General features: G+C 44.2%; 1 protein-coding gene across 1 annotated transcript in view; it reads left to right on the top strand.

Moving 5' to 3' along the window:
• Window positions 1–24,637, top strand: part of LOC117315393 (signal peptide peptidase-like 2B) — a gene marked incomplete in the record, with an annotated part of 83,811 nt that overhangs the window by 36,774 nt on the left and 22,400 nt on the right. Inside the window, 1 exon segment of the mRNA XM_033869556.1 lies at window positions 7,981–8,058. Coding sequence (XP_033725447.1) covers window positions 7,981–8,058 — 78 coding nt within the window.

Genomic DNA, 24,637 nt, shown 5'->3' with positions numbered 1-24,637 from the left:
TGTTAAAATAAATGACCTTGACCTTCATTCAAGGTCACATGGGTCCAATAGGCTGTAATCTTCAAACAACTTCTTCTCCATTACAAATAGGCCCAGGGACTTGATATTGGGCCTGTAGCATGCTGGAATGAAGGGCTACAAAGTTTGTTCAAATAAATGACTTTGACCTTCATTCAAGGTCACATGGGTCAAATAGGCTATAATCTTCAAATGACTTCTTCTCAATAACCAAGAGGCCCAGGGACTTGATATTGGGCCTGTAGCATGCTGGGTGAAGGGCTATAAAGTTTGTTAAAATAAATGACCTTGACCTTCATTCAAGGTCACATGGGTCCAATAGGCTGTAATCTTCAAACAACTTCTTCTCCATAACCAAGAGGCCGAGGAACTTCATATTGGGCCTGTAGCATGCTGGGATGAAGGGCTACAAAGTTTGTTCAAATAAATGACTTTGACCTTCATTCAAGGTCACATGGGTCAAATAGGCTATAATCTTCAAACAACTTCTTCTCAATAACCAAGAGGCCCAGGGACTTGATATTAGGCCTGTAGCATGCTGGGGTGAAGGACTACAAAGTTTGTTAAAATAAATGACCTTGACCTTCATTCAAGGTCACATTGGTCAAATAGGCTATAATCTTCAAACGACTTCTTCTCAATAACCAAGAGGCCCAGGGATTTGATATTGGGCCTGTAGCATGCTGGGGTGAAGGGCTTCAAAGTTTGTTCAAATAAATGACATTGACCTTAATTCAAGGTCACATGGGTCAAATAGGCTATAATCTTCAAACAACGTCTTCTCAATAACCAAGAGGCCCAGGGACTTGATATTGGGCCTGTAGCATGCTGGGGTGAAGGGCTACAAATTTAGTTAAAAGAAATGACCTTGACCTTCATTCAAGGTCACATGGGTCAAATAGGCTGTAATCTTCAAACGACTTCTTCTCAATAACCAAGAGGCCCAGGGACTTGATATTGGGCCTGTAGCATGCTGGGATGAAGGGCTACAAAGTTTGTTCAAATAAAAGACTTTGACCTTCATTCAAGGTCACATGGGTCAAATAGGCTATAATCTTCAAACGACTTCTTCTCAATAACCAAGAGGCCCAGGGATTTGATATTGGGCCTGTAGCATGCTGGTGTGAAGAGCTACAAAGTTTATTCAAATAAAAGACATTGACATTCATTCAAGGTCACATGGGTCAAATAGGCTATAATCTTCAAATGATTTCTTCTCAATAACCAAGAGGCCCAGGGACTTGATACTGGGCCTGTAGCATGCTGGGGTGAAGGGCTACAAAGTTTGTTCAAATAAATGACGTTGACCTATATTCAAGGTCACATGGGTCAAATAGGCTATAATCTTCAAACGACTTCTTCTCAATAACCAAGAGGCCCAGGGACTTGATATTAGGCCTGTAGCATGCTTGGTTGAAGGGCTACAAAGTTTGTTAAAATAAATGACTTTGACCTTCATTCAAGGTCACATGCAAATAGGCTATAATCTTCAAACAACGTCTTCTCAATAACCAAGAGGCCCAGGGACTTGATATTGGGCCTGTAGCATGCTGGGGTGAAGGGCTACAAATTTAGTTAAAATAAATGACCTTGACCTTCATTCAAGGTCACATGGGTCAAATAGGCTGTAATCTTCAAACGACTTCTTCTCAATAACCAAGAGGCCCAGGGATTTGATATTGGGCCTGTAGCATGCTGGTGTGAAGGGCTACAAAGTTTATTCAAATAAATGACGTTGACCTATATTCAAGGTCACATGGGTCAAATAGGCTATAATCTTCAAACAACTTCTTCTCAATAACCAAGAGGCCCAGGGACTTGATATTAGGCCTGTAGCATGCTGGGGTGAAGGACTACAAAGTTTGTTAAAATAAATGACCTTGACCTTCATTCAAGGTCACATTGGTCAAATAGGCTATAATCTTCAAACGACTTCTTCTCAATAACCAAGAGGCCCAGGGATTTGATATTGGGCCTGTAGCATGCTGGGGTGAAGGGCTTCAAAGTTTGTTCAAATAAATGACATTGACCTTAATTCAAGGTCACATGGGTCAAATAGGCTATAATCTTCAAACAACGTCTTCTCAATAACCAAGAGGCCCAGGGACTTGATATTGGGCCTGTAGCATGCTGGGGTGAAGGGCTACAAATTTAGTTAAAAGAAATGACCTTGACCTTCATTCAAGGTTTCATGGGTCAAATAGGCTGTAATCTTCAAACGACTTCTTCTCAATAACCAAGAGGCCCAGGGACTTGATATTGGGCCTGTAGCATGCAGGGATGAAGGGCTACAAAGTTTGTTCAAATAAAAGACTTTGACCTTCATTCAAGGTCACATGGGTCAAATAGGCTATAATCTTCAAACGACTTCTTCTCAATAACCAAGAGGCCCAGGGATTTGATATTGGGCCTGTAGCATGCTGGTGTGAAGGGCTACAAAGTTTATTCAAATAAAAGACATTGACATTCATTCAAGGTCACATGGGTCAAATAGGCTATAATCTTCAAATGACTTCTTCTCAATAACCAAGAGGCCCAGGGACTTGATACTGGGCCTGTAGCATGCTGGGGTGAAGGGCTACAAAGTTTGTTCAAATAAATGACGTTGACCTATATTCAAGGTCACATGGGTCAAATAGGCTATAATCTTCAAACGACTTCTTCTCAATAACCAAGAGGCCCAGGGACTTGATATTAGGCCTGTAGCATGCTTGGTTGAAGGGCTACAAAGTTTGTTAAAATAAATGACTTTGACCTTCATTCAAGGTCACATGCAAATAGGCTATAATCTTCAAACAACGTCTTCTCAATAACCAAGAGGCCCAGGGACTTGATATTGGGCCTGTAGCATGCTGGGGTGAAGGGCTACAAATTTAGTTAAAATAAATGACCTTGACCTTCATTCAAGGTCACATGGGTCAAATAGGCTGTAATCTTCAAACGACTTCTTCTCAATAACCAAGAGGCCCAGGGACTTGATATTGGGCCTGTAACATGCTGGGATGAAGGGCTACAAAGTTTGTTCAAATAAATGACTTTGACCTTCATTCAAGGTCACATGGGTCAAATAGGCTATAATCTTCAAACGACTTCTTCTCAATAACCAAGAGGCCCAGGGATTTGATATTGGGCCTGTAGCATGCTGGTGTGAAGGGCTACAAAGTTTATTCAAATAAATGACGTTGACCTATATTCAAGGTCACATGGGTCAAATAGGCTATAATCTTCAAACAACTTCTTCTCAATAACCAAGAGGCCCAGGGACTTGATATTGGGCCTGTAGCATGCTGGGATGAAGGGCTACAAAGTTTGTTCAAATAAATGACTTTGACCTTCATTCAAGGTCACATGGGTCAAATAGGCTATAATCTTCAAACGACTTCTTCTCAATAACCAAGAGGCCCAGGGACTTGATATTAGGCCTGTAGCATGCTGGGGTGAAGGACTACAAAGTTGGTTAAAATAAATGACCTTGACCTTCATTCAAGGTCACATTGGTCAAATAGGCTATAATCTTCAAACGACTTCTTCTCAATAACCAAGAGGCCCAGGGATTTGATATTGGGCCTGTAGCATGCTGGGGTGAAGGGCTACAAAGTTTGTTCAAATAAATGACATTGACCTTAATTCAAGGTCACATGGGTCAAATAGGCTATAATCTTCAAACAACTTCTTCTCAATAACCAAGAGGCCCAGGGACTTGATATTGGGCCTGTAGCATGCTGGGGTGAAGGGCTACAAATTTAGTTAAAAGAAATGACCTTGACCTTCATTCAAGGTTTCATGGGTCAAATAGGCTGTAATCTTCAAACGACTTCTTCTCAATAACCAAGAGGCCCAGGGACTTGATATTGGGCCTGTAGCATGCATGGGATGAAGGGCTACAAAGTTTGTTCAAATAAAAGACTTTGACCTTCATTCAAGGTCACATGGGTCAAATAGGCTATAATCTTCAAACGACTTCTTCTCAATAACCAAGAGGCCCAGGGATTTGATATTGGGCCTGTAGCATGCTGGTGTGAAGGGCTACAAAGTTTATTCAAATAAAAGACATTGACATTCATTCAAGGTCACATGGGTCAAATAGGCTATAATCTTCAAATGACTTCTTCTCAATAACCAAGAGGCCCAGGGACTTGATACTGGGCCTGTAGCATGCTGGGGTGAAGGGCTACAAAGTTTGTTCAAATAAATGACGTTGACCTATATTCAAGGTCACATGGGTCAAATAGGCTATAATCTTCAAACGACTTCTTCTCAATAACCAAGAGGCCCAGGGACTTGATATTAGGCCTGTAGCATGCTTGGTTGAAGGGCTACAAAGTTTGTTAAAATAAATGACTTTGACTTTCATTCAAGGTCACATGCAAATAGGCTATAATCTTCAAACAACGTCTTCTCAATAACCAAGAGGCCCAGGGACTTGATATTGGGCCTGTAGCATGCTGGGTGAAGGGCTACAAATTTAGTTAAAATAAATGACCTTGACCTTCATTCAAGGTCACATGGGTCAAATAGGCTGTAATCTTCAAACGACTTCTTCTCAATAACCAAGAGGCCCAGGGACTTGATATTGGGCCTGTAGCATGCTGGGATGAAGGGCTACAAAGTTTGTTCAAATAAATGACTTTGACCTTCATTCAAGGTCACATGGGTCAAATAGGCTATGATCTTCAAATGACTTCTTCTCAATAACCAAGAGGCCCAGGGACTTGATACTGGGCCTGTAGCATGCTGGGGTGAAGGGCTACAAAGTTTGTTCAAATAAATGACGTTGACCTATATTCAAGGTCACATGGGTCAAATAGGCTATAATCTTCAAACGACTTCTTCTCAATAACCAAGAGGCCCAGGGACTTGATATTAGGCCTGTAGCATGCTTGGTTGAAGGGCTACAAAGTTTGTTAAAATAAATGACTTTGACCTTCATTCAAGGTCACATGCAAATAGGCTATAATCTTCAAACAACGTCTTCTCAATAACCAAGAGGCCCAGGGACTTGATATTGGGCCTGTAGCATGCTGGGGTGAAGGGCTACAAATTTAGTTAAAATAAATGACCTTGACCTTCATTCAAGGTCACATGGGTCAAATAGGCTGTAATCTTCAAACGACTTCTTCTCAATAACCAAGAGGCCCAGGGACTTGATATTGGGCCTGTAGCATGCTGGGATGAAGGGCTACAAAGTTTGTTCAAATAAATGACTTTGACCTTCATTCAAGGTCACATGGGTCAAAGAGGCTATAATCTTCAAACGACTTCTTCTCAATAACCAAGAGGCCCAGGGATTTGATATTGGGCCTGTAGCATGCTGGTGTGAAGGGCTACAAAGTTTATTCAAATAAATGACGTTGACCTATATTCAAGGTCACATGGGTCAAATAGGCTATAATCTTCAAACGACTTCTTCTCAATAACCAAAAGGCCAAGGACTTGATATTGGGCCTGTAGCATGCTGGGGTGAAGGGCTACAAAGTTTGTTAAAATAAATGACCTTGACCTTCATTCAAGGTCACACGGGTCAAATAAGCTATAATCTTCAAACAACTTCTTCTCAATAACCAAGAGGCCCAGGGACTTGATATTGGGCCTGTAGCATGCAGGGGTGAAGGGCTACAAAGTTTGTTCAAATAAATGACCTTGACCTTCATTCAAGGTCACATGGGTCAAATAGGTTATATTCTACAAACGACTTCTTCTCAATAACCAAGAGGCCCAGGGACTTGATATTTGGCCTGTAGCATGCTGGGTTGAAGGGCTACAAAGTTTGTTCAAATAAATGAACGTTGACCTACATTTAAGGTCACAGGGGTGAAATCGGCTTAAATCTGTAAACAATAATTTTGCGATAGCCAAGAGCCTCCGAGACCTGATATTAGGCCAATAGAATGCTGGAATGAAGGACTAGAACATTTATTAATATGAATAAACCTAGCTTACTATGATATTTGAATAAAGAGGTTATCAGCATAGTATCTGTAGAAATGACCTCAATCAACTTCAAAGTTGCTGTAGAGCCAGGTGAGCGATACAGGCCCATTGGGCCTCTTGTTTCAGTCTTTTGTGAATTATGTCATCAAAACATGTGCATCATTTTTCAGGCTATCACACTGGTAATCCCAAAACCTTTATTTGCTCGTGCAAGTATCAATTTTTAAACATAAGTGAGGCTTGTTTTAAATGTAGCCCAAAGAAATTAAGTGCAAGTGAGTAAATGTTGTCATTGCTTGTTAGCTCACCTGGTCCGAAGCTTATTCCGTCCATCCGTCCATCAACACAGTTGACTTCTTCTTCTGAACCACTGGTCACAATTTAACTAAATTTGGTAGGAAGCATCCCTAGGTGGCTGGGATTCAAATTGTTACATATGATGGGGCTGACCCCCAGGGGCCTGAGGGGTGGGGCCAAAAGGGGTCCATTTGGCAATATTGATATTAACAACTTCTTCTCTGGACCTAAGCAAGGTATGACATTGATGTTTCAGCAGTAGCATCCCTAGGTGGCTTGGATTCAAATTTATATAAATGATGGGCTGATCCTCTAGGGGCCTGAGGGGCGAGGGCAAAAGGGATCAATTTGACTATTTTGCTATAAAGGACTTCTTGCATTTTTGAAACTATCAAGAGCAAGAGATGAACACAATCCTGATATAAAAATAAGCCCAGGGGTCTTTCCCCACCCCCAAGGGACTTTAGGTTTCTTTAAACACAATGATTTTGAGTCTTGACTTCGTTTCTAGGTTATATCTTTAAAGCAGTTGAGATCCCCACCCCATAATCATACATATAAAATGTAGCATTGTTAGACATTAACTAATATAACATGAACATTATTTTCATGTTTGCATAAATAAACCAGGTGAGCGATACAGGCCCTCGGGCCTCTTGTTCCCATAAACAAAATGATGTAATAGATGGCCCACCTTTTTGTAATTTTTAAGATTCTCAAGTCCAGATTGTGCATGCATGCAACATTGTGATTCACGAACAGTAGTATATATGCGATACGAGGACGGGCACAGTGTTAGACGTTCCAGCAGTACATGTCAATTCTAACACTTGTCGAGAAAGCTGATGCGTAACACTTCACGTTACCTTTAAATCCTCACGTTACCTTTAAATCCACATTACCTTTGAATCCTCACTTTACCTTTAAATCCACATTACCTTTAAATCCTCACGTTACCTTTGAATCCTCAAGTTACCTTTAAATCCTCACGTTACCTTTAAATCCTCACTTTACCTTTAAATCCTCACGTTACCTTTAAATCCTCACGTTACCTTTAAATCCTCACGTTACCTTTAAATCCACATTACCTTTAAATCCTCACTTTACCTTTAAATCCTCACTTTACCTTTGAATCCTCACGTTACCTTTAAATCCTCACTTTACCTTTAAATCCTCACGTTACCTTTAAATCCTCACTTTACCTTTAAATCCTCACGTTACCTTTAAATCCTCACTTTACCTTTAAAACCTCTAAATCCTCACTTTACCTTTAAATCCTCACTTTACCTTTAAATCCTCTCTTTACCTTTAAATCCTCACTTTACCTTTAAATCCTCACTTTACCTTTAAATCCTCACGTTACCTTTAAATCCTCACGTTACCTTTAAATCCTCACTTTAGTGATATCCTCATGTCACACTTAATTTTCTTGTGCAATTTTTAAAAAGGTCACTTATGTTTAAAGATTGATACTCCTGCGAGGAAGTTAAAGATATTGTTTAAAGATTGATACTCGCGCGAGGAAGTTAAAGATTTTGGGGTTACCAGTGTCACTTGATAGAGTATATAAAGGGATAAAAAAAAAGTTACGACTCAAAATAGATTATAGCACATTAAAAAATCAGTTATATTGACACTGTATGATTACTGGTTTATAGTAATACTGGACCAGACTGATCACCATTCTGGTCAATATTGTAAATACAATAAATGTTATGTTGTTGTTTTTTACAGGTCTCCTGATTGGATTCAATCACGGAATAGATCTGAAAGTTCAAAGTAAAAAAATCTATTTTACAGTAGCTGTGATAGGTAAGTGTGAGTTAATGGGACAATCGATACTCAGGAAAAACTACCTCCCGTGAAAAAAAGTTTTAAATTGTAAGTCTGAATGTTTACAGCTCATAAGAGTTACCCCCTGTGAGTCAGTTGATACACATTAGGTGTGTTACCCCCCTGTCAGTGTTGATACACATTAGGTGTAGTCGTGTTACCCCCCTGTCAGTGTTGATACACATTAGGGGTAGTCGTGTTACCCCCCTGTGAGTGTTGATACACATTAGGTGTAGTCGTGTTACTGTACCCCCCTGTCAGTGTTGATACACATTAGGTGTAGTCGTGTTACCCCCCTGTGAGTGTTGATACATATTAGGTGTAGTCATGTTACCCCCCTGTGAGTGTTGATACACATTAGGTGTAGTCGTGTAATTGTGTTACCCCCCTGTCAGTGTTGATACACATTAGGTGTGTTACCTCCCTGTCAGTGTTGATACACATTAGGTGTGTTACCTCCCTGTGAGTGTTGATACACATTAGGTGTAGTTGTGTTACCCCCCTGTGAGTGTTGATACACATTAGGTGTGTTACCCCCCTGTGAGTGTTGATACACATTAGGTGTAGTTGTGTTACCCCCCTGTGGGTGTTGATACACATTAGGTGTAGTCGTGTTACCCCCCTGTCAGTGTTGATACACATTAGGTGTAGTCGTGTAATCGTGTTACCCCCCTGTGAGTGTTGATACACATTAGGTGTGTTACCCCCCTGTGAGTGTTGATACACATTAGGTGTAGTCGTGTTACCCCCCTGTGAGTGTTGATACACATTAGGTGTGTTACCCCCCTGTGAGTGTTGATACACATTAGGTGTAGTCGTGTTACCCCCCTGTGAGTGTTGATACACATTAGGTGTAGTCGTGTAGTCGTGTTACCCCCTGTCAGTGTTGATACACATTAGGTGTGTTACCCCCCTGTCAGTGTTGATACACATTAGGTGTAGTCGTGTAACCCCCCTGTCAGTGTTGATACATATTAGGTTTAGTTGTGTTACCCCCCTGTCAGTGTTGATACACATTAGGTGTAGTCGTGTAACCCCCCTGTCAGTGTTGATACACATTAGGTGTAGTCGTGTAACCCCCCTGTGAGTGTTGATACACATTAGGTGTAGTCGTGTAGTCGTGTTACCCCCTGTCAGTGTTGATACACATTAGGTGTAGTCGTGTAGTCGTGTTACCCCCCTGTCAGTGTTGATACACATTAGGTGTAGTAGTGTTACCCCCCTGTGAGTGTTGATACACGTTAGGGGGTAGTCAAGTGACCCCCCTGTGAGTGTTGATACACATTAGGTGTAGTCATGTTACCCCCCTGTGAGTGTTCATAAACATTAGGTGTAGTCATGTTACCCCCCTGTGAGTGTTGATACACATTAGGTGTAGTCGTGTAATCGTGTTACCCCCCTGTCAGTGTTGATACACATTAGGTGTGTTACCTCCCTGTCAGTGTTGATACACATTAGGTGTGTTACCTCCCTGTGAGTGTTGATACACATTAGGTGTAGTTGTGTTACCCCTCTGTGAGTGTTGATACACATTAGGTGTGTTACCCCCCTGTGAGTGTTGATACACATTAGGTGTAGTTGTGTTACCCCCCTGTGGGTGTTGATACACATTAGGTGTAGTCGTGTTACCCCCCCTGTCAGTGTTGATACACATTAGGTGTAGTCGTGTTACCCCCCTGTGAGTGTTGATACACATTAGGTGTAGTCGTGTAATCGTGTTACCCCCCTGTCAGTGTTGATACACATTAGGTGTGTTACCCCCCTGTGAGTGTTGATACACATTAGGTGTGTTACCCCCCTGTGAGTGTTGATACACATTAGGTGTAGTTGTGTTACCCCCCTGTGAGTGTTGATACACATTAGGTGTGTTACCCCCCTGTGAGTGTTGATACACATTAGGTGTAGTCGTGTTACCCCCCTGTGAGTGTTGATACACATTAGGTGTAGTCGTGTAGTCGTGTTACCCCCCTGTCAGTGTTGATACACATTAGGTGTGTTACCCCCCTGTCAGTGTTGATACACATTAGGTGTAGTCGTGTAACCCCCATGTCAGTGTTGATACATATTAGGTTTAGTTGTGTTACCCCCCTGTCAGTGTTGATACACATTAGGTGTAGTCGTGTAACCCCCCTGTCAGTGTTGATACACATTAGGTGTAGTCGTGTAACCCCCCTGTGAGTGTTGATACACATTAGGTGTAGTCGTGTAGTCGTGTTACCCCCTGTCAGTGTTGATACACGTTAGGTGTAGTCGTGTAGTCGTGTTACCCCCCTGTCAGTGTTGATACACATTAGGTGTAGTCGTGTTACCCCCCTGTGAGTGTTGATACACGTTAGGGGGTAGTCAAGTGACCCCCCTGTGAGTGTTGATACACATTAGGTGTAGTCATGTTACCCCCCTGTGAGTGTTGATACACATTAGGGGTAGTCGTGTTACCCCCCTGTGAGTGTTGATACACATTAAGTGTAGTCGTGTAATCGTGTTACCCCCCTGTCAGTGTTGATACACATTAGGTGTAGTCATGTTACCCCCCTGTGAGTGTTGATACACATTAGGTGTAGTCGTGTTACCCCCCTGTGAGTGTTGATACACATTAGGTGTGTTACCCCCCCTGTGAGTGTTGATACACATTAGGTGTAGTCGTGTTACCCCCCTGTGAGTGTTGATACACATTAGGTGTGTTACCCCCCTGTGAGTGTTGATACACATTAGGTGTAGTCATGTTACCCCCCCCCTGTGAGTGTTGATACACATTAGGTGTAGTCGTGTTACCCCCCTGTGACTGTTGATACACATTAGGTGTGTTACCCCCCTGTGAGTGTTGATACACATTAGGTGTAGTCGTGTTACCCCCCCTGTGAGTGTTGATACACATTAGGTGTGTTACCCCCCTGTGAGTGTGGATACACATTAGGTGTAGTCGTGTTACCCCCCTGTGAGTGTTGATACACATTAGGTGTAGTCGTGTTACCCCCTGTGAGTGTTGATACACCTTAGGTGTGTTACCCACCCTATGAAGTGCTTGATACCACATTAGGTGTGTTTACCCCCCTATGAGTGTTGTGATATCACATTAGGTGTAGTCGTGTAGTCGTTTGTTACCCCACTGTGCGTGTTGATACAACATTAGGTGTAGTCGTGTTACCCCCTGTGAGTGTTGCTACACATAGATGTATGTCATTGTAGTCGGTGTTACCCCCCTGGTCAGTGTGTTATACACATGATGGTGTGTTACCCCCCTCGTGCGTGTTGCTACACATTAGGTGTAATTTGTGTTTACCCCCCCTGTCAGTGTTGATACACAGTAGTTGTAGTCGTGTTACCCCCCTGTCTTCAGTGTTGCTACAACATTAGGTGTTTAGTCGTGTAACCCCCCTGTCAGTGTTTATACACCATTAGGTGTAGTCGTGTAGTCGTGTTACCCCCTGTCAGTGTTTGATACACATTAGGTGTAGTCGTGTAGTCGTGTTACCCCCCCCGTCTTTTTATACACTTTGGGGAGTCGGTTACCCCCCTTGAGTGTTTATACCTTAGGGGGTGTCAAGGCCCCCCGTGAGGTTTTTTACAATTAGGGGAGTATTTCCCCCCCCGTTTGTGTTTACACATTAGGGGGAGTTTGTGTTAAAACCCCCCCGTGGTGTTGATAAAATTAAGTGTAGTCGTTAATCGTGTTACCCCCCCTGTCAGTGTTATACCATTAGGTGTACATGTTTCCCCCCCCCCTTTGGGGTTGATACACATTGGTGGATGGTTCCCCCCTTTATTTTTAAACCCTTTTTTTTACCCCCCTTATTTTATCCATAGGGTTTCTTAGCTGTTACCCCCCCCTTTTGATACACATTAGTTGTTTCCCCCCTAATTTTGAACACATTATTTGTTACCCCCCCTTATTTTCACATTAGGGATCCGGAAAATCGTGTTCCCCCCGGGGGAAAAAAGTGTTTTGGGGTAAAATTAGGTGTGTTACCCCCCTTAGTGTTGATACACATTTGGTGTAGTGGTAGTCGTTTACCCCCCCGGTGTTTTTTACAATTAGGTGTTTGTTTGTAGTGTGTTACCCCCTTAGTGTTGTACACTTTTGGTGGGGGGGGGTTTTTCCCCCCCCTTGAGTGTTGTACAAAGGGGTATCGGGTTTTCCCCCCCCGTAGTGTTTATACCATAGGGGTGCGTGTTCGTACCCCCCGGGAGGTTGATACACATTAGGGTTTAGTCGTGTTTTGTTTTAAAACCCCCTGTAGTGTTATCATTAGGGGGTGTTACCCCCCCCGGGTGTTTACAATTGGGGGTAGTGTTACCCCCCCGTGAGTGTTATAACATTAGTGTGTCGTGTTTCCCCCCTGTGATGTTGATCCATTTGGTGTGTTACCCCCCTTAAATGTTGTACACTTGGTGGTTCCCCCCTTGAGTGTTGATACCATTAGGTTGTTCAACCTAAGGGGGTAAATATACAGAACAAATTTTTCCCCCCGGGGAGTAACCCCTAGTTACCCCCCTTAGTGTTGTACCATTAGGTGTGTTGGAACCCCCCCCTGGTGTGAAATTGGTTTTGGGTTTCCCCCGTCATGTTATCCATTAGGAGCCCCGTACCCCCCCGTCAGGTTGATCACATTTTGGGTTTTTAGTCGTTAACCCCCCTTTAGTGTTATACCCCTATTGGTTAGTTGGTTTCCCCCTTCAGGTTGATACACATTTGGTGTATCGTTTTAACCCCCCTTCATGTTGTACACATTTGGTTTAGTCGTGACCCCCTGTGGTTTGATACACCGTTGGGGGTACGTGACCCCCCGTGAGTGTTTATAAATTTGGTTAGTCTGTTAACCCCCCCCGTAGTGTTTATACAATTGGGGTAGTCGTGTTACCCCCTTTGAGGTTGATACACTTAGGGGAGGTTTTAAGGTTACCCAAACCCCCCGTATGTTGATCTTGGGGGTCTGTTTTCCCCCCTTGAGTGTTAACACTTGGGTAGCGTGTTAACCCCCCTGTGAGTGGTTTAAACATTAGGTTTGTTTTTCCCCCCTGTAGTGTTTTATCACTTAGGTGTAGTCTGTTTTCCCCCCCGTGAGTGTTGATCCATTTGGGGTTATGTTTTACCCCCCCTGTGAGTGTTTATACACTTTGGTTTGGTAGTCGTGTTACCCCCCTGTGAGTGTTGATACACATTAGGTGTAGTCGTTTTACCCCCCCTGTGAGTGTTGATACAATTTGGTGATCGTTTAGTCATGTTTTTCCCCCCTGTGAGGTATACACTTAGGGGATCTGTTGCCCCCCGTAGTGTTGATACACATTAGGTTTGTTCCCCCCTTTATGTTTAACACATTTGGTGTGTGGGACCCCCCTGTGGTGTTGATCACATTGGTGATCGTTTACCCCCTGGTGTTAAAACCTTAGGTGGGGTTACCCCCCCGGGGTGTTGATACACTTTGGTGTGTTTTCCCCCCCCTGAGGTTTTTACACATTTGGGGTGTCTTAGGTTTTTACCCCCCCTGTGGGGTGGTTGTAACCTTAGGTTTTAAAAAAAAAAGTCGGTTGTTTACCCTCCTGTCAGTGTTGATCCCTAGGTGTGTTCCCCCCCGCGTGTTGTTAACTTAGGGTTTTTTTCCCCCCCCGTGAGTGTTGCTACACATTTGGTGTAGTTGGTTTTACCCCGCTGTCAGGGGGAACACATTTTGGTGAGTCGTGTTACCCCCCCCCCCTGTCATGTTTTACACATAGGTGATCGGTAGTCGTGTTACCCCCTTCGGTTGAACACTTGGGGGTAGTCTTGGTTACCCCCCTTTTTGTTGATACACTTAGGGGTTAGTAGTGGTCGTGTTACCCTCCGTCAGTGTTTGATAAATATATTTTGTGTAGTCATGTTACCCCCCTGTGAGTGTTGATACACATTAGGTGTAGTCCTGTAGTCGTGTTACCCCCCCTGTGAGTGTTGATACACATTAGGGGTAGTCGTGTTACCCCCCTGTGAGTGTTGATACACATTAGGTGTAGTCGTGTAGTCGTGTTACCCCCCTGTATGTGTTGATACACATAAGGTGTAGTCGTGTTACCCCCCTGTGAGTGTTGATACACATTAGGTGTAGTCGTGTTACCCCCCTGTGAGTGTTGATACACATTAGGTGTGTTACCCCCCTGTGAGTGTTGATACACATTAGGTGTAGTCGTGTTACCCCCCTGTCAGTGTTGATACACATTAGGTGTAGTCGTGTAGTCGTGTTACACCCCTGTGAGTGTTGATACACATTAGGTGTGTTACCCCCCTGTCAGTGTTGATACACATTAGGTGTGTTACCCCCCTGTAAGTGTTGATACACATTAGTTGTGTTACCCCCCTGTGAGTGTTGATACACACAAGGTGCTTTACCCCCCTGTGAGTGTTCATACACATTAGGGGTAGTCGTGTTACCCCCCTGTCAGTGTTGATACACATTACGTGTAGTCGTGTTACCCCCCTGTGAGTGTTGATACACATTAGGTGTAGTCGTGTTACCCCCCTGTGAGTGTTGATACACATTAGGTGTAGTCGTGTTACCCCCCTGTCAGTGTTGATACATATTAGGTGTAGTCGTGTTACCCCCCTGTCAGTGTTGATACATATTAGGTGTAGTCGTGTTACCCCCCTGTCAGTGTTGATACACATTAGATGTAGTCCTGTAGTCGTGTTACCCCCCTGTGAATGTTGAGACACATTAGGTGTAGTCGTGTAGTCGTGTTACCCCCCTGTCAGTGTTGATACACATTAGGTGTAGTCGTGTTACCCCCCTGTCAGTGTTGATACATATATTTTGTGTAGTCATGTTACCCCCCTGTGAGTGTTGATACACATTAGGTGTAGTCCTGTAGTCGTGTTACCCCCCTGTGAGTGTTGATACACATTAGGGGTAGTCGTGTTACCCCCCTGTGAGTGTTGATACACATTAGGTGTAGTCGTGTTACCCCCCTGTGAGTGTTGATACACATTAGGTGTAGTCCTGTAGTCGTGTTACCCCCCTGTGAGTGTTCATACACATTAGGGATAGTTTGTGTTACCCCCCTGTCAGTGTCAGATTTACACAATGAGGGGAGTTGTGTTACCCCACTGTGAGGTGATACACATTAGGTGTAGTCGTGTTACCCCCCTGTGAGTGTTCATACACATTAGGGGTAGTTTGTGTTACCCCCCTGTCAGTGTTCATACACATTAGGTGTAGTTGTGTTACCCCCCTGTGAGTGTTGAGACACATTAGGTGTAGTCGTGTTACCCCCCTGTGAGTGTTGATACACATTAGGTGTAATCGTGTTACCCCCCTGTGAGTGTTGATACACATTAGGTGTAGTGGCGTAGTCGTGTTACCCCCCTGAGAGTGTTGATACACATTAGGTTTGTAGGTCGTTGTAGTCGGTTACCCCCGACTGTCGTGTTGATACAATTAGGTGTATATGTGTAGTCGGTTACCCATGTCAGTGTTGATACATATTAGGTGTAGTCGTGTTACCCCCCTGTCAGTGTTGATACATATTAGGTGTAGTCGTGTTACCCCCCTGTCAGTGTTGATACACATTAGATGTAGTCCTGTAGTCGTGTTACCCCCCTGTGAATGTTGAGACACATTAGGTGTAGTCGTGTAGTCGTGTTACCCCCCTGTCAGTGTTGATACACATTAGGTGTAGTCGTGTTACCCCCTGTGAGTGTTGATACACATTAGGTGTAGTCGTGTAGTCGTGTTACCCCCCTGTAAGTGTTGATACACATTAGGTGTAGTCGTGTTACCCCCCTGTTAGTGTTGATACACATTAGGTGTAGTCGTGTTACCCCCCTGTGAGTGTTGATACACATAAGGTGTAGTCGTGTAGTCGTGTTACCCCCTGTGAGTGTTGATACACATTAGGTGTAGTTGTGTAATCATGTTACCCCCTGTCAGTGTTGATACACATTAGGTGTGTTACCCTCCTGTGAGTGTTGATACACATTAGGTGTGTTACCCCCCTGTCAGTGTTGATACACATTAGGTGTGTTACCCCCCTGTGAGTGTTGATACACATTAGGTGTGTTACCCCCCTGTCAGTGTTGATACACATTAGGTGTGTTACCCCCCTGTGAGTGTTGATACACATTAGGTGTAGTCGTGTTACCCCCCTGTGAGTGTTGATACACATTAGGTGTAGTCGTTTTACCCCCCTGTGAGTGTTGATACACATAAGGTGTGTTACCCCCCTGTGAGTGTTGATACATATTAGGTGTAGTCGTGTTAACCCCCTGTGAGTGTTGATACACATTAGGTGTAGTCGTGTTACCCCCCTGTGAGTGTTGATACACATTAGGGGTAGTCGTGTTACCCTCCTGTGAGTGTTGATACACATTAGGTGTAGTCGTGTTACCCCCCTGTCAGTGTTGATACACATTAGGTGTAGTCGTGTTACCCCCCCTGTCAGTGTTGATACACATTAGGTGTAGTCCTGTAGTCGTGTTACCCCCCTGTCAGTGTTCATACACATTAGGGGTAGTTTGTGTTACCCCCCTGTCAGTGTTCATACACATTAGGTGTAGTTGTGTTACCCCCCTGTGAGTGTTGAGACACATTAGGTGTAGTCGTGTTACCCCCCTGTGAGTGTTGATACACATTAGGGGTAGTCGTGTTACCCCCCTGTCAGTGTTCATACACATTAGGTGTAGTTGTGTTACCCCCCTGTGAGTGTTGAGATATTAGGTGTAGTCGTGTTACCCCCCTGTGAGTGTTGATACAAATTAGGTGTAGTCCTGTAGTCGTGTTACCCCCCTGTGAGTGTTGAGACACATTAGGTGTAGTCGTGTTACCCACCTGTGAGTGTTGATACACATTAGGTGTAGTCGTGTAGTCGTGTTACCCTCCTGTCAGTGTTGATACACATTAGGTGTAGTCGTGTTACCCCCCTGTCAGTGTTGATACATATTAGGTGTAGTCGTGTTACCCCCCTGTCAGTGTTGATACATATTAGGTGTAGTCGTGTTACCCCCCTGTCAGTGTTGATACACATTAGATGTAGTCCTGTAGTCGTGTTACCCCCCTGTGAATGTTGAGACACATTAGGTGTAGTCGTGTAGTCGTGTTACCCCCCTGTCAGTGTTGATACACATTAGGTGTAGTCGTGTTACCCCCTGTGAGTGTTGATACACATTAGGTGTAGTCGTGTAGTCGTGTTACCCCCCTGTCAGTGTTGATACACATTAGGTGTAGTCGTGTTACCCCCCTGTCAGTGTTGATACACATTAGGTGTAGTCGTGTTACCCCCCTGTGAGTGTTGATACACATAAGGTGTAGTCGTGTAGTCGTGTTACCCCCTGTGAGTGTTGATACACATTAGGTGTAGTTGTGTAATCATGTTACCCCCCTGTCAGTGTTGATACACATTAGGTGTGTTACCCTCCTGTGAGTGTTGATACACATTAGGTGTGTTACCCCCCTGTCAGTGTTGATACACATTAGGTGTGTTACCCCCCTGTGAGTGTTGATACACATTAGGTGTGTTACCCCCCTGTGAGTGTTGATACACATTAGGTGTGTTACCCCCCTGTGAGTGTTGATACACATTAGGTGTAGTCGTGTTACCCCCCTGTGAGTGTTGATACACATTAGGTGTAGTCGTTTTACCCCCCTGTGAGTGTTGATACACATAAGGTGTGTTACCCCCCTGTGAGTGTTGATACATATTAGGTGTAGTCGTGTTAACCCCCTGTCAGTGTTGATACACATTAGGTGTAGTTGTGTTACCCCCCCCTGTGAGTGTTGATACACATTAGGTGTAGTTGTGTAATCATGTTACCCCCCTGTCAGTGTTGATACACATTAGGTGTGTTACCCTCCTGTGAGTGTTGATACACATTAGGTGTGTTACCCCCCTGTCAGTGTTGATACACATTAGGTGTGTTACCCCCCTGTGAGTGTTGATACACATTAGGTGTGTTACCCCCCTGTCAGTGTTGATACACATTAGGTGTGTTACCCCCTGTGAGTGTTGATACACATTAGGTGTAGTCGTGTTACCCCCCTGTGAGTGTTGATACACATTAGGTGTAGTCGTTTTACCCCCCTGTGAGTGTTGATACACATAAGGTGTGTTACCCCCCTGTGAGTGTTGATACATATTAGGTGTAGTCGTGTTAACCCCCTGTCAGTGTTGATACACATTAGGTGTAGTTGTGTTACCCCCCCCTGTGAGTGTTGAGACACATTAGGTGTAGTCTTGTAGTCGTGTTACCCCCCTGTGAGTGTTGATACACATTAGGTGTAGTCGTGTTACCCCCCTGTGAGTGTTGATACACATTAGGGGTAGTCGTGTTACCCTCCTGTGAGTGTTGATACACAATTGGTGTAGTCGTGTTACCCCCCTGTCAGTGTTGATACACATTAGGTGTAGTCGTGTTACCCCCCTGTGAGTGTTGAGACACATTAGGTGTAGTCGTGTAGTCGTGTTACCCCCCTGTGAGTGTTGATACACATTAGGTGTAGTCGTGTTACCCCCCTGTCAGTGTTGATACATATTAGGTGTAGTCGTGTTACCCCCCTGTGAGTGTTGAGACACATTAGGTGTAGTCGTGTAGTCGTGTTACCCCCCTGTCAGTGTTGATACATTTTAGGTGTGTTACCCTCCTGTCAGTGTTGATACACATTAGGTGTGTTACCCCCCTGTCAGTGTTGATACACATTAGGTGTGTTACCCCCCTGTGAGTGTTGATACACATTAGGTGTGTTACCCCCCTGTCAGTGTTGATACACATTAGGTGTGTTACCCCCCTGTGAGTGTTGATACACATTAGGTGTAGTCGTGTTACCCCCCTGTGAGTGTTGATACACATTAGGTGTAGTCGTTTTACCCCCCTGTGAGTGTTGATACACATAAGGTGTGTAACCCCCTGTGAGTGTTGATACATATTAGGTGTAGTCGTGTTAACCCCCTGTCAGTGTTGATACACATTAGGTGTAGTGGTGTTACCTCCCTGTGAGTGTTGATACACATTAGGTGTAGTCGTGTTACCCCCCTGTGAGTGTTGATACACATTAGGGGTAGTCGTGTTACCCCCCTGTGAGTGTTGATACACATTAGGTGTAGTCGTGTTACCCCCCTGTGAGTGTTGATACACATTAGGGGTAGTCGTGTTACCCTCCTGTGAGTGTTGATACACATTAGGTGTAGTCGTGTTACCCCCCTGTCAGTGTTGATACACATTAGGTGTAGTCGTGTTACCCCCCTGTGAGTGTTGTGACATATTAGGTGTAGTCGTGTAGTCGTGTTACCCCCCTGTGAGTGTTGATACACATTAGGTGTAGTCGTGTTACCCCCCTGTCAGTGTTGATACATATAAGGTGTAGTCGTGTTACCCCCCTGTGAGTGTTGAGACACATTAGGTGTAGTCGTGTAGTCGTGTTACCCCCCTGTGAGTGTTGATACATTTTAGGTGTGTTACCCCCCTGTGAGTGTTGATACACATTAGGTGTAGTCATGTTACCCCCCTGTCAGTGTTGATACATATTAGGTGTAGTCGTGTTACCCCCCTGTCAGTGTTGATACATATTAGGTGTAGTCGTGTTACCCCCCTGTCAGTGTTGATACACATTAGGTGTAGTCGTGTTACCCCCCTGTCAGTGTTGATACACATAAGGTGTAGTCGTGTTACCCCCCTGTCAGTGTTGAGACACATTAGGTGTAGTCGTGTAGTCGTGTTACCCCCCTGTGAGTGTTGATACACATTAGGTGTAGTCCTGTAATCATGTTACCCCCCTGTGAGTGTTGATACACATTAGGTGTGTTACCCCCCTGTGAGTGTTGATACACATTAGGTGTGTTACCCCCCTGTGAGTGTTGATACACATTAGGTGTAGTCGTGTTACCCCCCTGTGAGTGTTGATACACATAAGGTGTGTTACCCCCCTGTGAGTGTTGATACACATAAGGTGTGTTACCTCCCTGTGAGTGTTGATACACATTAGGTGTAGTCGTGTTACCCCCCTGTCAGTGTTGAGACACATTAGGTGTAGTCGTGTTACCCCCCTGTGAGTGTTGATACACATTAGGGGTAGTCGTGTTACCCTCCTCTGAGTGTTGATACACATTAGGTGTAGTCGTGTTACCCCCCTGTCAGTGTTGAGACACATTAGGTGTAGTCGTGTTACCCCCCTGTGAGTGTTGATACACATTAGGGGTAGTCGTGTTACCCTCCTCTGAGTGTTGATACACATTAGGTGTAGTCGTGTTACCCCACTGTCAGTGTTGATACACATTAGGTGTAGTCGTGTTACCCCCCTGTGAGTGTTGAGACACATTAGGTGTAGTCGTGTAGTCGTGTTACCCCCCTGTGAGTGTTGATACACATTAGGTGTAGTTGTGTTACCCCCCTGTCAGTGTTGATACATATTAGGTGTAGTCGTGTTACCCCCCTGTGAGTGTTGAGACACATTAGGTGTAGTCGTGTAGTCGTGTTACCCCCCTGTCAGTGTTGATACATTTAAGGTGTGTTACCCCCCTGTGAGTGTTGATACACATTAGGTGTAGTCATGTTACCCCCCTGTCAGTGTTGATACATATTAGGTGTAGTCGTGTTACCCCCCTGTCAGTGTTGATACATATTAGGTGTAGTCGTGTTACCCCCCTGTGAGTGTTGATACACATTAGGTGTAGTCGTGTTACCCCCCTGTCAGTGTTGATACACATAAGGTGTAGTCGTGTTACCCCCCTGTCAGTGTTGAGGCACATTAGGTGTAGTCGTGTAGTCATGTTACCCCCCTGTGAGTGTTGATACACATTAGGTGTAGTCCTGTAATCATGTTACCCCCCTGTGAGTGTTGATACACATTAGGTGTAGTCGTTTTAACCCCCTGTGAGTGTTGATACACATTAGGTGTGTTACCCCCCTGTCAGTGTTGATACACATTAGGTGTAGTCGTGTTACCCCCCTGTCAGTGTTGATACATATTAGGTATAGTCGTGTTACGCCCCTGTCAGTGTTGATACACATTAGGTGTAGTTGTGTTACCCCCCTGTGAGTGTTGATACACATTAGGTGTAGTCCTGTAGTCGTGTTACCCCCCTGTCAGTGTTGAGACACATTAGGTGTAGTCGTGTTACCCCCTGTCAGTGTTGATACACATTAGGTGTAGTCGTGTTACCCCCCTGTCAGTGTTGATACATATTAGGTGTAGTCGTGTTACCCCCCTGTCAGTGTTGAGACACATTAGGTGTAGTCGTGTTACCCCCTGTCAGTGTTGATACACATTAGGTGTAGTCGTGTAGTCGTGTTACCCCCCTGTCAGTGTCGATACACATTAGGTGTAGTCGTGTAGTCGTGTTACCCCCCTGTCAGTGTCGATACACATTAGGTGTAGTCGTGTTACCCCCCTGTCAGTGTCGATACACATTAGGTGTAGTCGTGTTACCCCCCTGTCAGTGTCGATACACATTAGGTGTAGTCGTGTTACCCCTCTGTTAGTGTTGATACATATTAGGTGTAGTCGTGTTACCCCCTGTCAGTGTTGATACACATTAGGTGTAGTCGTGTAGTCGTGTTACCCCCCTGTGAGTGTTGATACACATTAGGTGTAGTCGTGTTACCCCCCCTGTCAGTGTTGATACACATTAGGTGTAGTCGTGTTACCCCCCCTTTCAGTGTTGAGACACATTAGGTGTAGTCGTGTAGTCGTGTTACCCCCCTGTCAGTGTTGAGACACATTAGGTGTAGTCGTGTAGTTGTGTTACCCCCCTGTCAGTGTTGATACACATTAGGTGTAGTTGTGTTACCCCCCTGTGAGTGTTGATACACATTAGGTGTAGTCCTGTAGTCGTGTTACCCCCCCTGTGAGTGTTGAGACACATTAGGTGTAGTCGTGTTACCCCCCTGTGAGTGTTGATACACATTAGGTGTAGTTGTGTTACCCCCTGTCAGTGTTGATACACATTAGGTGTAGTCGTGTAGTCGTGTTACCCCCCTGTCAGTGTTGATACATATTAGGTATAGTCGTGTTACGCCCCTGTCAGTGTTGATACACATTAGGTGTAGTTGTGTTACCCCCCTGTGAGTGTTGATACACATTAGGTGTAGTCCTGTAGTCGTGTTACCCCCCTGTCAGTGTTGATACACATTAGGTGTAGTCGTGTTACCCCCTGTAAGTGTTGATACATAGTAGGTGTAGTCGTGTTACCCCCCTGTGAGTGTTGATACACATTAGGTGTAGTCGTGTTATCCCCCTGTCAGTGTTGATACATATTAGGTGTAGTCGTGTTACCCCTCTGTCAGTGTTGATACATATTAGGTGTAGTCGTGTTACCCCCCTGTGAGTGTTGATACACATTAGGTGTAGTCGTGTTACCCCCCCTGTCAGTGTTGATACACATTAGGTGTAGTCGTGTTACCCCCCTGTCAGTGTTGATACACATTAGGTGTAGTCGTGTTACCCCCCTGTCAGTGTTGAGACACATTAGGTGTAGTCGTGTAGTCGTGTTACCCCCCTGTGAGTGTTGATACACATTAGGTGTAGTCGTGTTACCCCCTGTGAGTGTTGAGACACATTAGGTGTAGTCGTATTATCATGTTACCCCCCTGTGAGTGTTGATACACATAAGGTGTAGTCGTTTTACCCCCCTGTGAGTGTTGATACACATTAGGTGTGTTACCCCCCTGTGAGTGTTGATACACATTAGGTGTAGTCGTGTTACCCCCCCTGTCAGTGTTGATACACATTAGGTGTAGTCGTGTTACCCCCCTGTCAGTGTTGATACATATTAGGTGTAGTCCTGTTACCCCCCTGTCAGTGTTGATACACATTAGGTGTAGTCGTGTTACCCCCCTGTGAGTGTTGATACACATTAGGTGTAGTCCTGTAGTCGTGTTACCCCCCTGTCAGTGTTGAGACACATTATGTGTAGTCGTGTTACCCCCCTGTGAGTGTTGATACACATTAGGTGTAGTTGTGTTACCCCCTGTCAGTGTTGATACACATTAGGTGTAGTCGTGTAGTCGTGTTACCCTCCTGTGAGTGTTGATACACATTAGGTGTAGTCGTGTTACCCCCCTGTGAGTGTTGATACACATTAGGTGTAGTCGTGTAGTCGTGTTACCCCCCTGTCAGTGTTGAGACACATTAGGTGTAGTCGTGTAGTCGTGTTACCCTCCTGTGAGTGTTGATACACATTAGGTGTAGTCGTGTTACCCCCTGTGAGTGTTGATACACATTAGGTGTAGTCGTGTAGTCGTGTTACCCCCCTGTGAGTGTTGATACACATTAGGTGTAGTCGTGTAGTCGTGTTACCCCCCTGTCAGTGTTGATACACATTAGGTGTATCCCTTGTGAGTGTTGATACACATTAGGTGTAGTCGTGTTACCCCCTGTGAGTGTTGATACACATAAGGTGTAGTCGTGTAGTCGTGTTACCCCCCTGTCAGTGTTGATACACATTAGGTGTAGTCGTGTAATCGTGTTACCCCCCTGTGAGTGTTGATACACATTAGGTGTGTTACCCCCCTGTGAGTGTTGATACACATTAGGTGTAGTCGTGTTACCCCCCTGTGAGTGTTGATACACATAAGGTGTGTTACCCCCCTGTGAGTGTTGATACACATTAGGTGTAGTCGTGTAGTCGTGTTACCCCCCTGTCAGTGTTGATACACATTAGGTGTGTTACCCCCCTGTCAGTGTTGATACACATTAGGTGTGTTACCCCCCTGTGAGTGTTGATACACATTAGGTGTAGTCGTGTTACCCCCCCTGTGAGTGTTGATGCACATTAGGTGTAGTCGTGTTACCCCCCTGTCAGTGTTGATACATATTAGGTGTAGTCGTGTAGTCGTGTTACCCCCTGTCAGTGTTGATACACATTAGGTGTAGTCGTGAGCCATGTTTGTCTGTGACACCAGGAAAACAACAGAGCAACGTAATGAAATATAAAGGGGAGATAACTATAGCTTGATGACATGATAAAAAAAAATCACACTAATGTGTTAATTTATTTCCATGGTAAGGTAAATTTACATTCTTTCATTATTTACTATTTGTGATAAACTGTCACTACCATAAGGGTTATATGATTTCATTCATGAGGACCTTTTTTTTTTGTTTTTGAAAATGTTCAAACTTCCATGTATTGGTGGGGAAAAAAATGGACTCAAAAATAAAATTCCTGCTTGCAGATAAAGTTTTTCAACTAAAAAAGGATTATCCCTGTACAGAAAATTATGGCATCTTTTCATCCTTACTTTTGAAATAGTCAGGTTTTAAAAAAAAAAAAAAAAATCTCCGAAAAGTCTACATATCAAGAAAATTAGCATGGAAAATCATGATAATAATTCTCTGCTGCTATGCAAATGGTAGCACACGAATTCATGTCAATATTGATGACAATAGGTTGATTTATTTCCTGCCTTTGTCATATCCCCTTAAGGACACACCAGGCTGTTGTTGGTGAGATGTGTCTTTCTTTAATTAACAAAATAAAAACCACCAAGGCATGCAGAAAATACAGTGTATATAAATACTCCAAGATTGTAAAAAGAAAATTCTTAACCAATTGTCAAAAGCTTGAAAAAAAATTGGATGAACATGAAGAAATCCATTTTGAG

The sequence above is a fragment of the Pecten maximus genome, chromosome 17 (genome assembly GCF_902652985.1).
Source record: "Pecten maximus chromosome 17, xPecMax1.1, whole genome shotgun sequence".
Taxonomy (NCBI): domain Eukaryota; kingdom Metazoa; phylum Mollusca; class Bivalvia; order Pectinida; family Pectinidae; genus Pecten; species Pecten maximus.
Note: the sequence above shows the minus strand (reverse complement) of the source record. Positions and strands in the feature narration are given on the sequence as shown.